The 17689-nt window shown below is 49.0% G+C and overlaps 2 protein-coding genes across 2 annotated transcripts in view; both read right to left on the bottom strand.

Annotated features, from left to right (window-relative positions):
- Positions 1-642, bottom strand: part of LOC144177602 (TBC1 domain family member 13-like) — an 84887-nt gene extending 84245 nt beyond the window's left edge. Inside the window, exon 1 of the mRNA XM_077705270.1 lies at positions 286-642. Coding sequence (XP_077561396.1) covers positions 286-305 — 20 coding nt within the window. The 5' untranslated portion in view covers positions 306-642. The remainder of the gene's footprint in view (positions 1-285) is intronic.
- A 13351-nt stretch (positions 643-13993) lies between these two features.
- On the bottom strand, positions 13994-15311 carry LOC144178712 (uncharacterized). The gene is made up of 2 exons (XM_077706785.1): positions 14899-15311; positions 13994-14128 (listed from the first exon to the last, which is right to left on the bottom strand). The coding sequence occupies exons 1-2, from the start codon at positions 15175-15177 to the stop codon at positions 13994-13996; spliced, it is 414 nt and encodes a 137-aa protein (XP_077562911.1). The 5' UTR covers positions 15178-15311.
- Between the last annotated feature and the right edge of the window lie 2378 nt (positions 15312-17689).

Genomic DNA, 17689 nt, shown 5'->3' with positions numbered 1-17689 from the left:
CGCAGTGCTTCCCAATTAATTTGAGGCCCGTTTTTCAACCGTGGAACGAAATCGTCGAGTCAAATTACGCGACGACCCTGTGCATAACGGTTACGGTCAGTGAGACGGTCTTACGAGTAATGTTCGAATACAGAGGCCGCATTCCGAAAGAGGCCGTGCATGAGGATAAGCCGCGCGCCTCGTGGGGCGTCCGCCGCCGCGATGATGACGACGCCCCCTTCACTCGGTCTAACTTAACCCGCGCGACCGGCGAAGCCGTGCGGATTTTTTTTTAAATGCACGTGCCTTGCCCTGTAGGTGGACATCTCCTCGAGCGGCGACCGACGCGGCGACGACAGGGGCCTTCGTCACGACATCGCTGGCTCAGCCGCCCGCTACACTTGTCACAAATCCGTCCGTGTGCACGGCTAGCACGACGACTCGGAGGTGGCAACCGACGCAGGGGCGTGAGGTCTGGGACCGGTGCGCATTTTATCACCACTCGCGCACGGACACCTGCCGAACTGGCCGATCGCCGTGCCGAACCGTCACACCTGGGTGCCAACCAGCCTACAGCCACAGAACAGGGAGGATTCTACTATGGTCCCTAGAATATGAGCTAGTCTGCCGTCCGCGCGCCTTCTCTATGGGGAGGCGTGTCCGCGCCGCTGATGCACGCACGGCGCTGCGCAGAGGGCGCTGCCAGCAATAGCCACCATATCGGAGCAGCCGAGCCATAGAGTTAATACTACCAGAGTCCTTCAATGCTTTACTGGTCACGAAACTGCTCCGTAACTCAATGGGAGAGCTTCATATGCTGCATTTGGCCGCCGCGCGGTGGCGCCACCCTCTCACTGAGGCCACTCCTCGGGCGGCGTTGCGCTGGCTCGAACGGCGAAGCCGCGGCGAGTTGTGTTTGTTTTGTGCGGGAAAAAAATGTAACGTGCATATCGCGCTCTTGTGGTGCGACTTAAGTAGTGCAACGACGATGCCGAACATGTGTTGCGTCCCGGGATGTCGTTCCTTGTACAACGATGCCACAGAAAATGTTTCCTTGTTGTGTTGACCGAGCGACAGGCAGCTGTGTGAGAAATGGAGGGGTGCCATTCCAAGGCAAGCAACGGGAGATTTCAGCTTCGATTATAAGTTTGCGACAGTGTGTGGAAATGCACTGTGTGTAAGAATGGAAAAAGCAATGTGCCCTTTTGAGAGCATCGTGGGCCTAGAATTGTACAAGGCTAACTTAAAGCCGGATTTTTGTCATATCAGTCAGGTTGTAGCGGTGCTTCATTACCTGTTTGCAAACTTGTATTACCTTGCGCTCAGGCTCGCGTGTAAAAAATCTTTGGGACATCCTTGTGCTTTTACTTTAGATATTTCCGCGAATTATCCCTTAGGGTTCGTTTTGTTTGTTTGTAACCGCGCGTGGCCGATTCCGGTTTCTTATCCGGCGTTTCAACCGGAGCGCCCGTTTGCTCTTTTTGTCGTACGTCCCATCGGGCAATATTGTGTGATATGGAAAGGGTGCCACCTTGTCGCTAACTTGATTGATTGTAGGGTTTAACGCGCCGACGCAACGCAGGCGATGAGGCGTGCCGTAGTGGAGGGCTCCGGATTAATTTTGACCACCTGATGATCTCGTTCACATGGGCGTTTTTGCTTTTCGCCTCCATCAGAAAAGCGGCCGCCGCGGCCGGGAATCGAACCCGCGACCTCGTGCTCAGCAGCGCAACGCCTTAGCCACTGAGCCACCGCGGCGGGTACCTTGTCGCTAACTTGATTTTTTGTTTCTTCGACGATGTTCTCGATCCTATTTCCATGGATCGGAAATTAATAACGTTCCGAGAGTAATGCATGCATAGCAAACGCCGCGCAACTCACTTTATCGACGTTCATCTGTTCACGTCACACTGCGGACTGCTTCTTAGACGTTTGTGTTTCATTCTAGTCTTTTGTAGTGCAGGAGATCGCTAGCTCGCTGCGTTCAGAAAAGCTTTGCGTCGTTCTTGGCTACGTGGCAATATTCTGTTTCCTCCGTGTGCTGCACATCGCAGCGCGAAAAAATAAATTTTTGTACGCTGGACTACGCTCTTTTGTCTCCCTTCGTAACATAGAAATTTTTTGTTGCGTGTGATAAAATCAGTTTCATTGTTCTTTTTTCGCTTCCTGTTTTTGCAAGGATTGCAAAGCGTGGAAGCAGAAAGACACATGGAGTAACATATATCTCTTCGTGTTTTGATCCTTCGCGTTTCTGCAGCGTTTTTAGATGTTCTCAAGTATGTACCCACTCATCGAAACGACAATACTATTGGGCTATCTCTTTTAGCGTTCTGTGCATTACAGAGCAATAAACGGATTCATTAAGCGTAGTCTGAACGACGCGTACTTGGTTTCTTTCAGTTTTTTATTGTATTATCGATAGACCCGCAGCAGTCCGTCACTACACAGCTACCGTATGTGTGGTATTTACAACTTTGCTTTAAGAAAAGAAGCAATATAGATTTAAAAATCCGTAAACACGACGGCGCAGCGCTTGTGCCAGAGCACACAGAAGCCGTTGCCGTTCGCGGCCGAAGTCTACGGTAACTTACTTCGAAAAATAAAACCCCATTGAAGGCAGGTGATAAACACAATTACTGGACTATTCATCGCTAACTACTACGAAAAAAAACACTTAATCAGCGCGCAGACACCAAAAGCAGCGAGCGTTTGCACGCCAAGAGCTGGCAAATACGCCGCACGCGCGGCGGCTGGATGACCTTCGTGCGGCGGTGGCGCCTGTAGTGGCGCGCGCGGTCCCTATATGAAGCGAGCGCCGAAGTTTCGTGACCAGTAAAGCCAGGACTCTGATACTACTGAGCCGAGCAGCCGAGCGGGCTGTCCCTATCCGCACGCCTCGCGCGGATAATTTTTAAAACTGTACGCACGCCTCGCGCAGATAACTTTTAAAACTGTCCGCACGCCTCGCGCGGATAATTTTTAAAACTGTACGCACGCCCACGGCCGGACTGGAGCAGAGGTGAGCGCGCAAGTGCGCGCCCGCCGCTCCTCCAGCCCGGCCGTGGCACGCCTCGCCGTTCTGTGGCCTCGCGCGGATAACTTTTAAAACTGTCCGCACGCCTCGAGCCCGAATGCAGCCAATGTGGCCAATGCCGCGCCGTGTGCAGAGTTTCTTTTTCCGGATGGACGCACCAGTTTCTTCCGCTCTCAACTTGGATGCTCTCCGCGTGTTACGTTGTCGTGGCTGGTTACTTTAGTGTTCGCTAGTACGATGATTTCCTTACTTAAACCAAGTGCAGCGTCGGTCTGCTAACGCTCGGCTTCGCGTTGTGTGCTGTGACTGCTGTCCTGAGCCAGCCAGCTCACGGGTGAAGCCGGCGTGCTAAGCCCTCGTCGGAGAAACGGCGACCACGACGACACCGACCCCAACGTTACTAGATAGGTTACCGACCCATCTCCTGAAGAATCGAGGATGAAGTTTGCCATCGCTAGTTCTGCACTTCCTATCCTACAAGCCACGTTGCAACAATGTGCCAGAGATCACCACACGAACAAATGCCGTGCTGCGATATGGCGAATACTGTGAGGTGAAGATGATTGTGTGCATCGGGGCGTAGAGCTCGACGTACTACCACATTCGGCTTGTGATTGCGGTGACGGCGTAGCACATGGTAAATGCGCGAATGAGGTGGGGCCGAGTGCAGGGTGTGTTCTCATGTCGGCGCATTCGGTGGCTGAGTGCGATGCTTGCACGGTTGCACTAGTCAGCTACCGTCGCCTTGGCGTGTTTAGCGCCCGAGGTTCTTTCTTTCAACGTAGCTGCTACCCGCGTAACATTGAAGGGGGGAAAAAAACGCGATTATCGCACGGAACTGATACCCTGAGCATGTGCTTAGTATTGTTCTGCGGGTGCTTGCTTGCTACTGCGCGTATTAGTTTTCGGGCTAGAGGAACAGGCACAGTGCCAAAGCGATACTGAATCAACTGTTCATGCATTGGTTTTGAAAACAACACGAGGGTACGTAGAATAACGCTCACAGCACAGAATAAAAACAACTAATGGGAAAAAAAAAAACTAGCGCTGTTTGCTGTCCTTTAATCCCTGTCCCGTTTTTTTTTTTATTATTGTGAGCATTATGGTTTACCCACTAGCTGGCCCCCTCATGTCCTAGCTGTGCCATATGTGATGAGGCGTCAAAGACCCTTCGAAAACACTGCGTATGAAAAATCAGTCGACTTCTTGCCTATAAAAACTTAGTTCGAAATTACAAGCGCTCCATTTTAAATCACTCGCTTTCGTGGAAACTGCTGTTGTGTGACGCGAGTCTGATGCATTTAAACAACACACATCATTGCCACATTCTTTCTAGGTAGCGGCACATTGTATGCACTGCTATTATGAGCGCGTTGAAGCATTATAAATGTGGTATTCATGCCTGGAGAAAGAGAAATCTGTACTATATAGGCAGCCATAGTCCAGGTTGCCTGGCCGTCTCCTAATCTTCATTAGAAGACGGCCAGAAATCTCCCAGAGTTCCTCGCTAACCCGAATGCCATGACCACCAGAAGTTCTTGCATCGACTTCATGTCCACACCATGATCCGCGCTCAGCCAGTCTTCCCAGGAAGCGTGTGGTGGCAGGTATAGTGGATGGCACCCCCAGCAGAGGGGTAGTACTGGTGGGGTGTGAAGGGCAGTTTGTTGTCGGGCAAGTGGGGCAGGAGGATTCCATTTATATAGTGGACACGAGGCTAGGCAAGAAGGGAAGGGGTTTGTGCATTTCAGACCATAGATGCAGCTTCACGAGACAGGGTGAGGTGGGGGACCGGGAAACACTGCCTGCCGGCACTAGCACATGTGCAATATGTGGGCTTGGATATACAAAGCTTCTCAGCAAAACTGTACACAACTCAGGATATGCTATGATGCCAAAGAGGGCACTGGCAAGCACTTCATCACACGAGTTCTGGGTGTGTCGCATCTTTCCTTTGTCATTGTTCCAGCCATGCAGTTTTTTTCCTGTTGTGCAGAACCAACACACTGCCACTGTTGTATATTTTATCACATGATGCGATATGTGTTGACCCCTAGCCAGAAATTCTGTGTGCGTGCATCATGTGTCGGTCAAAATTTTTCTGTTCAATATACAGCCAAAAGCAAACACTTCAAAAGCTGATAATTCCAACCTGTGCCACCAGTGTATACATTCACTCTTGAGAAGGGGAATTATATCAGTCATCACACTGTGTGCCTTTGAAAGTTGTTTCCAGAGAGGATGTATCCGTTAATCTTTTGTATTATGAGTGCATAAGACGGCACACATATTAAAATAGTAGTTACTCATAATGTTCAGCTCTTCTTACGAGACTGAACTGGGCAAATCGTTTTAGACCATAGGCAGTGCAAGTGTTTCAAGATATGTACTCGCTGGTGTTGTGGTGTTTATCAATTTCTTTTTCTTGGGTTGGTGTTCTGCCTTTTTTTTGTACCGTTTTGCCTTCTGAATACGTGCGAAGCTTGAAATTGTTTTATGAAACAGTAAAGTTCCAACTTCTGAAAGATTACATACACAAGAAGCTATTTGCATAGTTGCTCAAATTGGAAATTTCTTGTCAGTAGTCCTTTAAATCGCCTTTATTCTTCACAGGGGCAAGGAAGATGAGAACAAGGGCGGTATTCTCGAGTTTTGTCCCTTTTGCGTCCCTTTTAAAAATGTCCTTTTTGGCGAGCCCTGATTGGCTAAAAGCAAACAACCGGAAGTGACGTAACGCAAGCGCGGCAAACCCATAGGTCGGCAAACTCACTCACGAGTGCACTCACACATCCCCCACTCACCACTCATGAGTGAGTGGTGAGTGAGCCTCGCCATCGTTGTGGGCTGGTGAGTGCGAGTGCCACTCGCGGCGAGCCCCACTCGCCACTCGCGAGTGCGAGTTCCACTCGCGGCGAGCGCCACTCACCACTCGCGAGTGCGAGTTCCACTCGCGGCGAGCACCACTCGCGGCGAGCACCACTCGCCACTCGCGAGTGCGAGTGCCACTCGCGGCGAGCGCCACTCGCGAGTGCGAGTTCCACTCGCGGCGAGCCCCGCTCACCACTCACGAGTGCGAGTGCCACTCGCAGCGAGCGCCACTCGCGAGTGCGAGTGCCACTCGCGGCGAGCCCCGCTCACCACTCACGAGTGCGAGTGCACTCACTACTAGCAAGTAGTGAGCCCCGCTCGCCACTCGTGAGTGGCGGGTGCACTCGCGAAATGTGCGGTGCTATTGGCGGTGAGATGTTTGAGTGGCGCCCCCTGGCTCTGACGTCAGCTTAGGGACTCACGCCGCTGTCGTCTGCTACTTGCGCTGCTTGCGCCGCTGATACACTCGCTCCGCTGAGGTCCGCTTGTGACGGGCAGCAAAACCTAAGCTAAACATCGCCCGCTTTAATCTTTTAGGGCATCGAAAAGCGTATTTCCAGTAATTCAGTTATTTTTCCAGCTTCTGACAGCTCTTAATAACTGCGAGCTGTATACCGCAAAAGTTTGCAACGAATGAGGAGAGAGAGACCAACTTTCTTCAGAGCATCGGCCGGATAATCGTGTGTAACTCGTCCTTTCTAGCTTATTTGCCAGGTCCAGGGCTCAGAGCTCCTCGATAAGTATGCAAAATGCGTAGGCTCCCCTAAAGTATTTTCGATATGTTCATATAAATACTCAACAGTCTAATTGTACGCACCAAGCAGCGCGTCCGTACACGCGCATCGCGAAGCAGGAAACAAAGCGGTTGTCTTCTATTTCTTTCGTTGTTGTATTCTTTCGTTGTTGTCTTTCGTTGTTGTCTTCTATTTCTTTCGTTGTTGAGTTGTATCAGGTGAATGCTTTTTCCAAGGCACTAAATTTTCTGCGCCGCCACGCACGTCTTATTAGGAGGTTTGGGGATGCTTGAGAGGCGCAAATAGTTCGTGTGGATACGTTCTTCAGGCTGTGAGGCATACACTACAATCTTCAGAAATCGGCTTTCGGTATGGCTGCGTACAAGAAGGTGCATATTCGCAGCGTGAGTTTATTTCCATGCAAATGCAATGAGAAGGTTTGTGCTACGCTACCGCGAAACGGCGCAGACGACGTAGTCCAGAGTACTGGAAGGCGACTTTTCCGCCCCCAATTTTTATCGTAACTAACGAACCGAATCTCAACACGAACAGCTATGACATGATTACAGTGTTGAAGGCTTGATATACTCGCTGAGAAACGCAAGAAATGCTGCACGTGCCGGTTTTCAGTATTATTAAGAATCATAACCGATGAATACCTCCAAGCAGCTATTTATTTTTTTCCAACCCCTTCAGGCGCAAAGAACAAATCCTTGCCTACTCGGGATGACATTCGATGAAGTGAAGGAAATTTTTCTTACTGTCTGTCCTGGACTGAGGAACCCGCCCACTAACGAGATCGATTTTACTGCTAAAGTTTTTTTCCTCCTCCCCCTCCTCCTCGTACTCTTGAGTGCAGTGTTATTAATCTGAATATTGGGAAGGCATGGCTGTCGGAAATGTACCGAAATGTCCCTCAGAGGTCTGAAGAAACATATTGCTACTGTATTTTTACCGTACACGTTTCCCGTTTTGCTCTATAAGCCTCCATACTGGTCAAAAGTATGCACCAGCACGCGCCTATACATACGTAGGTTATTTGGAACTCAACTTACATTTTTTGCGCCCCATAGTGCATGTCGGCACACTTTCATGCTATGACAACGTAAAGTGATGTGATACAATACTTTCGAGCGTTCGGCAAGGTTGCAAAAACTGTTTTACCTTACATACTTACCAGGAATCGTAGTGCCTTCTGCCAAAGCCGAGAGCCCCGAAGGCCTGAATTTTGTTTTGGTCTTGCATTTTCGCTGCTGTCGGTTTTTAGACTCAGGATGTTCTCTTGTCCGAAAGATTTCTGAATACAGGAGCTGACGCCTAGCTCCGACTCTCCGCGCAAGACCGGCTTCGCAGGAAAGGGGCCACGCCGGCAATGTTTCTTCCGAAGCGGTGCCGAAAACTATACTGTAAATCACCCCCTCAGCTAGTGTATGCGATTTTAAGTCTTTTCTTATAACAAAAAGTTCCGCATACGCAAAATCTGGTGCGGGCAAACATCAAAAGTTACCCGAGTGCAAAGAAACAGCATATAGAGCGAGCCCGAGTGAAGCAGACGACAAATGCGAGAATCCCTAAGCCGACGTCACGAAGACGCCCTTCGCAGCGCCACCCGTGGTCGCGCTCACCGCCAATGGTGCCGACTGCCCGGTTAATTCTAACGTTACTAAATAAAGGCTTTTAGAGTAGCGGCACTCTTTTCTCTGATTGTTGTGTGCCGCCAGCATTTTCATTGGTCGGTCGGCACCACGTGATAATTATTTACACATTGGCGCAGCCATTTTGTTTCTGGGCGCCTCTCTTTTCTCTTTTACTCTACAGCGCGGACGCTAGAGCGCCCGGTCGCACTCTGCCCGTCACAACCAGCAGCGGTTTCGTTGGGAGAGGTGGCAGCACGACAGACAGAAACAAAATGGCCCCAGACGCTTCCTGGTGCACGAAGTGTCAGTACTCTCAAGCGTAGCTTTTTTAGGGGTGTTAGTGAATCCGATCCTCCCTCCCGTCCTTCCCTTATTTCGCGGAAACTTTCCAAATAAACACGTGACGGCGTAGTTTAGGATCAAGCTGTGCTCCTGTGCGGCAGGCTGGCGCCGCTTGCGGATGGGAAAATGTGGGGGGAAGGGGGAGGGTGGCGGCTGCCCGGCAGCTCGTCGCCATCATGACCGCCGCCGCGACACGACGGCGCCGCCTGCCTCCACCGCCTCTTCTGCCCAGCGCTCAATCAACGGCGCTCAAGGCCAAGCCCGCCTTGCTACACCTCGCTCCCATCTTTCTATCCTTTCGTGGCGGTGTTTTACCAGTTTTACTGGACATCCCCGCTGTGAGCCCTGTTCCAGCTTGGATTGCTCTTTGGAATAAACTGTTTGGAGGGCTGTCTGTAATGAATTCATTGGGAAAATTTAGTGCCGTGGATAGCGCGCTAAGCGATAGGATTAATCGCACACGCTAGCCAGTGCTTTGAAAGATGGCCGCAGCTTTACCGAGTTTTCCTTCCGAACGGATCTTTTTTTTTATGTTTGCTACCGCTGTCAGAATTTGCAGTGTTTTTTTTTTTTGTTTTATAGAGCGTGAACGAAGTAGGTTACATAAGTCCTGAAAAGCTTTGATTCATGGCTTGCGAAAAATTTGCGAGAATTTTTTGTTTTCACTTGCCAAAAGCGAAGTTTACCCCGTTGAAAGTGGGGTATTAGGACAGGTGGGTATAATAACCGTATATAGACTTAAGAAAACGTGAGACCCCATTAATGATAAATTTAAATTCTAGCTCAAATAAGTACGCATTCTATGCCCAGAAAACTCGTTCCGTAGACAGCCAAAAAGGCTAATGCCGCTCATAACAAAATCAATGCATTGATACTTGTGAAAATCGGGGAACCCTACTGGGACGTCGACACAATCAAAATAAGAAAAATAAAATAAAGGCCTAATGCTCACCACGCGAGATAGGACGGGACAGAAGAGGCAGCTTTTATTGACGAAATATCTACACAAACCATGTGAGCTGCTACACCGGCCACGTAAATTAAGGCTGTCTTAGCCCTCTATGAATGTAATTAACATCTTTATCTTTGACGACTACTCTGATTGTTCTGAGGAATTCCACAGGAAAGAGGTAAAACCACGCGTACAAAACATAAGCGCGCGCACATATACTGTAATCCCTCATTATGACGAAATCGCTTTACTCGAAATATCGCTTTATTCGAAATTTCTTCTGGTCCCAAATCAAACGCATGCATTTTAGGCCGCATTACTCGAAGCGCACGAAGAGCTGGACCCGCTTAGAGTGAAGTGGCGAGCGGAGGCGGTGCCGAGCAGTGATGACCCAGCGGCGAGTCAGGCGGTGAATATGGCGAGTTGGCAAGCTGGTGTTTCCCCGGCGATTTTCTCGAGCCCTTCATACTCGTTTTGCGCCATCCGATTTAAGACAAATGGTCGATATGCGTGTTAGGGTGATTGAATTTTCTTCCTAGACATTGGTCCATGGCGTGGACGCGACGGTGCGCGAAGTGTCGTCGAGAGCGGGGTGCCCAAAAACTCGTTTTGCAAACTTCACGGCTGCACACCTCGGGAAAAAATTGTCCAGTAATCATGCAGAGCCCCTAAAACCGGTCAGTTTTCATGATTGTGCTGTGTACTCACAATGAGCGGGTAAACGTTTTTTGAGCTCAACAAACACAACCTCAGATTCCAGCTGTGGAATTTGCGGCGCTTTCCAGCGCGAAACTCTCGTAGCGTTCCTTGGCGCCCCCACCCCCCTGTAAAAGCGGCCACAGCCTTCTCCTCTTCCTTCGCTCTGCAGTCTGCGAGGCGTGCGGTGCCAGTCACTGCTTGGTCACATTGGAGAAGGGGTTGCTCGCGCCCGGCAAGAACATGAAACAGCCAAAGCTCACTGCCTTTCTTGCACCTGAATAAAGTTGTGCTTCACTGAATATATTGTGCTTTGATTCCTCGCAGTTGTGGCGCAAATAAAGCTCAACGAGTTTAGTTTTCTCGAGTGGTCGCTTATATCAAAATACCGCTTATAACGAAATTTTTCGCCGTCGCGCTGAGTTCGTTATAACGAGGGATTACTGTGTATGCACACACAAAGCAATCAGGAACGCATCGTTATTGCTCACAAAACCAGCGACTTTTATTTACTTCTTTATTGTTTTACAATTCAATAAATTCCCTTGTGAAAGGGTATTTTTACATAACGGTGGTCACATGCGAAAACCCGCTCAAGTTACGCTAACAGCCTAATGCAGAATATTAACAAAAAATGGAGCAGCTTCGCACTGTAGTTCCGCGAAGAGTGGACAAACAGCGAAACTGGCGGCCCCACCCGACTTATTTTCGGTTCGGTAAAGTTTATCCGCCATTATGGTTGGAGGCTCGGCCAAGTTTTTTGCTTGGTTATGCTTTGAGACACGGTCAGCTCTCTGCGTGGTGTCGTGGCTATCCCCAAAAGAGCAATGAACACTCGGTCATTATGTATGTACAATGCACGTGAGCTCGTAACTCCGGATCGGACGTTTCGATGCTGCTTCACCGGCGCGATATTCGGGATTGTACCAAAGTCGTCTCCTCCGTTCTCGAGTAGCGGCGTAGCGGCTTTCGCGCCGCGCTTGCTCGTCTTTGGGAGTGGCGCTCTTCTTCTATTGCACCATCTCTCCCTTCATTACAGACCGGACTTTTGCATCTCACATGGATTTCCGAACTTGCCGCTGAAAGTTCTCCATGACTGGCAGGCTGGGGCAGAGCGTTCTACAAGGTCGAGCGGTGTCGGCGCGCACGACGACGTCCTCGCTCGGCGAGGTTTTTCTGCGCAGGTTCGCCGGCCCAACCACCATTTTAAACAGCATTCGCTGTTGTAAAACTCACATGCCATTTGTCTAACGACAAATAAGGTTGAAACGCGATGCTTTTGAGGCGTGCATTTTGATCGTTGGGGGTTTCAATTTTGATCGCTGGGGTTCAAACTCCTTTCACTTCACCCGCCACGATCATCATCGTCAAAAAGTTGGCTTTCCTGCAGTGCGTTTTCGCAAACGGTCTCCATCAGCCAGGCAAGGAAAGCTTCGCTTAAAAACGAAAGGATTTGTTTTTAAAAATGCAAATAAATGTAAAACCTATTGCCAAATTATATTGTTAATGCAATAATAGTTGGTAGTAAAATGACAGTATAAAGCAAAATATGAACCAAACCCTTCAATTTCAAACACGTGCAGTATGGACGAAAAAGAAAAAAAGATATACACAAGCAAGTTCAGTTATGGCACAGATAAAACTCAACTTTTCACTACACGTTTTCTTAAAGAATACCAGAGGGTAAAGAAAAGGTTGCGTAAGAGGTAAAAAATAAGTTGTTGAAATCGGTAAAGAAACGGACAGCATAAAAAAGACACATTGAGAAAGTAAAATATTTGCAGCGGCCGCACAGTTGTTAGTTATTTTGTTTAGATCTTTCTACTGTACAAATATTCGAATTTTAAATGTTTAATATATCGCAAGCACTGTGCAAGTTCAACTAACATTTTCTTGTTTTGCAGTTTTGCCACAGCTGCACGCTTAGAATTATCTGGCAGCTTCCTACACGCTTTTGTTATAACGACGTCACGCTGTACTATAATTCCTTCACAACCTCAAATTTAACAGTAAAGCAGTATTTTTAACATGGCTCAACTGCTCAAAAGAACGGTACATTTCTGCGCAACGCGCGTACTGCAATTATGTCCTAAGTTTGGGTCCATTCTTCGCGTAACCGCGCTTCTATGCCGTTGGTATCTGTCGTGGGGGATCCCACCACCACTTTCGCGCCACGAAGTTTTCTTTTTTTTTACCTCGGCGGCGCCTACAAGCCGGCGCCTGCTTTCTCCCCACCCTTTGCTTTTTTTTTGTTTTCCTTTTCTCGCAGTCGGCGACACCGACGCATATTCGAAACAGCGCTTGTTCGCGCATACGGGCTGGCTGGCGCGCCGTGTATCCTCGCCTCCTCCTCCCCCCCCCCCCCCCCCCCCCCCCCAATACTCCTTTGCAATACTGTCCCCCCCGTCTAGACACACGGACGCCTTTGCCCGGGACTTTGTCGACGGTCGCCGAAGGCCTGCTGGTCAGCCCAGCGCGCAGTCGTACACGATAAACTGTGCGCCCCCACCTCCCTCCATACACAAAGAGAAAGAGAATAACTTTAGGAGATGTTGGCGGCATTTGTTCGGAAGCCAACCTAAGTAGGAGAGCCCTCGTAAGCTACAACCAGGCGCCCGGACGGCGCGGCAATCTGTTGCGCGGCAGAAACGAGAAAGTGCAGGTCGCTACCGCCGCCGCCACACCGCCGCCTCCGCGATCGCCAACGCGACGTCAGCGACGTATGCCCGGTATGCCGCCGAAGAAAACCCGCGTTCGCACCGGACACTGCAGTTTGCGCTAGGGTGCCTCGATGCGCGCCCGAGCGGGCCCCTAGTTTGCGCAGGTCCCTGTATTTTTCAAAGGTAGCGCAAACTCCCTTCCCCGCGCCGTTTCCTCCTCGCCCCCCCTCTCTCGGCCTCCATTAGTGAGCGATATTTCTAGGGACCCTAGTGAGCGACTCTGGCGGAGCGCGCCGCCGGACCGTTTCGTTTCGTTTGCGCGGCGCGTTGAAGTGCTTGCTTAAAACGCGACAGTTCTGGGCGTAAATTCAGAACGGTGTTCGCGGATAATGTGTAGGAAGAACTGTGTGTGATTGGCCAGTGCCTTAGCTATCATCTCGCGTTTTGAGGGAGCCAACTGCCCTTTAGTGCCGGCCTATCGAAATCTGCGTTTGTAGTACTCGCGGTCGATTTAATCTGGGGCCTGCTTCACAAGATAGAAAAATCTGGTCTATGTGGAATTTTTCTGGAGTTTTTAAGTGTGGAAGAGCACCTCAAAGTTCATATGAGGGCTATGAGAGCTCGAGTTGGTACGGGAACAACAGAGCCCCACTAAAATTTGGAACATGCACGCCCACTTCCAGAATGGGACGGGTGTATATTGCGCTGCTGAGCACGAGGTCGCGGGTTCGATTCCAGGCCGCTTTTCTGATGGAGGCGAAAAGCAAAAACGCCCGTGTGTACGAGATTTCGGCGCACGTTAAAGATCCCCAGGTGGTCCAAATTAATCCGGAGCCCTCCACTACAACGTGCCTCATCGCCTGCGTTGCGTCAGCGTGTTAAACCCTACAATCAATCAATCGGGGACGTGTGTATACGATTCATTCATAAAATACACAAACGTTCAGTGGATCGAAAGTAGATTTTATTCAGTGCGTAAACAAAATGCGGGAAACGTCGAATGATTGCAGGAGGCGTCGATTTAGATCACGAACGCTCCCGGAGAACATTCCGGTGGAGTGACGACAGGGCGAAACACTCTCACTATCAAATCATGCCCCTGCGGCATACGAAGGAAAAAGTAGAGGCCGATGCGCAAATATGGAAGGAACCGCATTTGGCTTGAGTTTCTTGAGGCCAGCTTGTGACAGAATTACTGGTTCAAATTGATCCCTCGTGAAGTGTTTCTGAAATATACAGACATCCTCTATCGCATTCTTTGCAGTTTGGCTGAAGAAATATTGCTGAAGCAAAACATTTTGCTTCTTATGTTAGAAAATGCAAACAGCCGCGAAAACAGGATGGTGTTCTTGCATTCACTAGGTTCCTCACTATTTGTTAATCGAAAGTGTTCTCAAGTATGTTCGAAACTTGAACAAAAGCATCTATGCATTTCACAAATAAACAACTATACAACATTATATTAGCTATGCACTCTTATATTAGCTGTACAAGCATGCACAAAATTCCCATGCAAGTGAACAGAAATGGGGATAAATATGAAAGAATACAAACTGAGAACACAATAAACCACAACAAAACAATAAACAGCGAAATTTTTCCTACAGGTAATCAAAGTTCAAGCGAAAAAAAATTAAAGGAAAAAAGATCAAACACGTGGTTTCTTTCCGGTGAAATGTTATTTATGCGAACTGGCATACTGTCGCAATTAAAAAAATTGCTTCCGCTGCAAATGGTCGCAAATAGAAAGAAAATCGCGAACGCCAAACATTTGGCAGTAATTATATTGTGGCCGTTTTCGAATACCCGATCCAATACGAGCGAGCTAAACACGGTCGGGCTGTCATCGTTGTTGAAATCGTGGGAGAAAGCGTCGACGGAAACATGAAGCTGCTTTTTTTTCTGTTTAACCTGAACGTCAGTATCAAGGCTGAGCTTCATCTAAGAACCTTCCAGAGGAATGTCTACGCGAAAAAGTTTTGTAGTGACTGCTTACCCCGCAAAGCCTCCCTCGATGACAATCGAAGTTTTTTCTGCCTATGCGATGCAACCATACCGCTCGCCGCTCGGTATCATTTTTCCCTCGTGGAACCACAAAAAGCTTGTCGCCTTTTGCAATGCTGCTGGAGCAGCCAACGGCAAAGCAGGACGGCATTACGCTGCAGCCGAGGCCGCCTTGCGAAAGGCAGCGCACATGGGAGCGAGGAGCAGTACGCTCCCTAATGGCGTCGTTACCCGACGAAACCGAAACTGACGAGGGGTCAACAGGGTTCATTGGTCACGTGTCGCGCCTGGTCCAATAGGGGAGCAGAAAAGGGCGCAGTGGGAAGGAGAGAAGTAGAGGGCGGGGAGAAAATTCTCCTCTCTACTTTGTACAATGGTTTGCGTTACCTTTGAAAAATACAGGGACCTTAGTTTGCGCAGGTCCCTGTATTAGTTTGCGCGCGACTCCAGCGCCGCCTCTCGCCGCCGCTTAGAAACTCTGGGTCGTGGATGTCGCGACCGGACGTTCAGCGCACGTAAAAACACACGCGCTGCGTGCGGTTCGATGTTGTGTTGCGGAAGTTTTTTAAGAAACATAGTTATAATTGCAAGTTGCAGGGTCTGAAAGGATCAAAAGGCTGCAGGAAAGAATTAGTGGCAGCGCCGCTACTGCTGCGCGAAGGGCAGCCACAATCGCGAAAGGCAGCATGCCATCGTTCTGTACAGGTTTCTCGCTCGGGCAGCCGTGGGAGAATAAGCGTCGCAAGAAATGATTTTAGCAGTAAGAAAAGTCAAGGAAATAAAAAAAGTCATGACATTTTTTGTCAGTGGAAGGAGTAAACTTATGAGTACGATTACCCTTTATGCGCAGCGCAGACACGAAGGCCCGTAAAACTAAAACGTTTGCTTTCAGTGTTCATACACATCACGCGCTGCGATAGCGCATGCCGTCGTAGTAGTTGCATAACACAAGGTATTACCGCTTCCGCCACTATTGTTTTATCAGCAGTAACCTTTTTTTAGCGCCATTCACGGTTCACGGCACCGAATGGATACCAAAATGCGGCACAAGAATATGCATTCACAGCACTTCGCGAGTGACGCCAAAAGCAAGGTCAAGACGGTCAATACGCATCCCGCTTACTGCCCTACTTTGTTCCCCGAAGTGTACATAGTTCGGCCACGCGTTCCAAGCGAGAGCATGGAAAGCTATCAAAGGCAAGGTTGCATTCACTCGTGCTGACTTCTTTAATGTGTTTATACATAACGTCTCCGATGCTCGTACATCTCCTGCCGAATCAGTCATCGGCACTGTTGAGGTTGACAACCCAGATATCCATATGCATAGGTTGCTCCGAACGGCTCAATGTCCCACCAGGTAGTATCAAGAACGTGGCAAACGTCACCCTGACCTCATTAAACTGAAACGACTATACAAGAAAATCAACGATTACCAAAAGACATTACAAAGTGAAAACTGGCAAAATCTTTGCCATCGGCTCCGGCAAGAGGGAGAGGCCTTTTTCACTTATAATGGGGCATCTTTCGCAGCCTTTGCGGTAAAGCAAAGCTTCCTATCATTGACAAATGAGACTGCAGTCTGACTATTATGACGTAGAAGAAACTATTATCAAGACTCTCTTTCCGCATGCTACGAAGGATAAAACGGCACTAAAATCTCTTCCCGACATAGACATACCACACCCTCTAGACGAACTCAACACTCCTTTTACCCTGGGAGAACAAAGCTTCCTATCATTGACAAATGAGACTGCAGTCTGACTATTACGACGTAGAAGAAACTATTATCAAGACTCTCTTTCCGCATGCTGCGAAGGATAAAACGGCACTAAAATCTCTTCCCGACATAGACATACCACACCCTCTAGACGAACTCAACACTCCTTTTACTCTGGGAGAACTTCACGTTGCCATCGCTCAAGGCAAATCTAGATCCGCTCCAGGCCATGATAAAATCACTTGGCACGATCTCCGCAATCTGCCAACTCACGGCCATGAAGCCCTTCTGAGTGTTGTCAACGAATCATGGGAAACGGGACAAGTCCACGAGCACTTGAAGACGACCATCATTCATCCCATCACGAAGCCTAGTAAAGACGCCCGCGAAAACCTGAAAATCTGCGACCTATTTGTGCAACTCCTATCATGTGCAAGGTCATCGACCGATTAATTAACAACCGACTTCAGTTCCATCTCGAGCGCACTGGTTGGTTTCATCCATCGCTAACCGGCTTCAGACCTAATCCTAGTACGCACGACTACCTTTGGGTGCTCCGAAGAGTCATAAATCGCACATCTCGAAAACAACTCCCGGATTGCATTCTGGCAACGTGTAAATAAATAATTTCGAACCTAATGCAATGCGTCTTAGTGGGCCAATCAATGCTTTCATAAAAAGAAATCACCCAGTTCGATGTGGTTCAAGCCTTACACGACCTAATGCAAGCTTCGCCATTTTTGAAATGAAGCTTTCCATTCCTCACTACTGGCGTCGGCGTCTGAGTAAAAAGCACCGCAGGAAAGCGAACTTTATAGTGGGTTTCACAAAGCAATGATGATGATAAGCGAAGGCACATGAAGCGCCTCAAGAAAAAAACCTTTCCCATGGTGCGAATCGCGCTTGGGTCCCCCGCGATATGAAGCCGACGTCTATCCGATTGCGCCATTTCGACACTGTTGAATCCGTTTGGATTTTAAACTGAGGCTTTGACTCAGTTTGCACGGGAGAAAGCTTCGAGTTTTAATTCTCTTAAGAGAATGGTTTGATTTTTTGTCAGTTGAAT

This window comes from Haemaphysalis longicornis, unplaced genomic scaffold (assembly GCF_048455015.1).
Source record: "Haemaphysalis longicornis isolate Haplotype H1 unplaced genomic scaffold, Haemaphysalis longicornis Haplotype H1 scaffold_1, whole genome shotgun sequence".
NCBI classification, from domain to species: Eukaryota; Metazoa; Arthropoda; class Arachnida; order Ixodida; family Ixodidae; genus Haemaphysalis; species Haemaphysalis longicornis.
The sequence above is the reverse complement of the archived record's forward strand: the minus strand, read 5'-3'. Positions and strand labels throughout refer to the sequence as shown.

Excerpts from the sequence above, each read along its gene's own strand:
- LOC144178712 (XM_077706785.1), bottom strand. The coding sequence starts at position 15,177 with ATGAACCCTGTTGACCCCTCGTCAGTTTCGGTTTCGTCGGGTAACGAC. Across the intron at positions 14,129-14,898 it reads ATCGAGGGAGGCTTTGCGGG|AAACACTTCACGAGGGATCA; the intron begins GTAAGCAGTCAC and ends TGTATATTTCAG.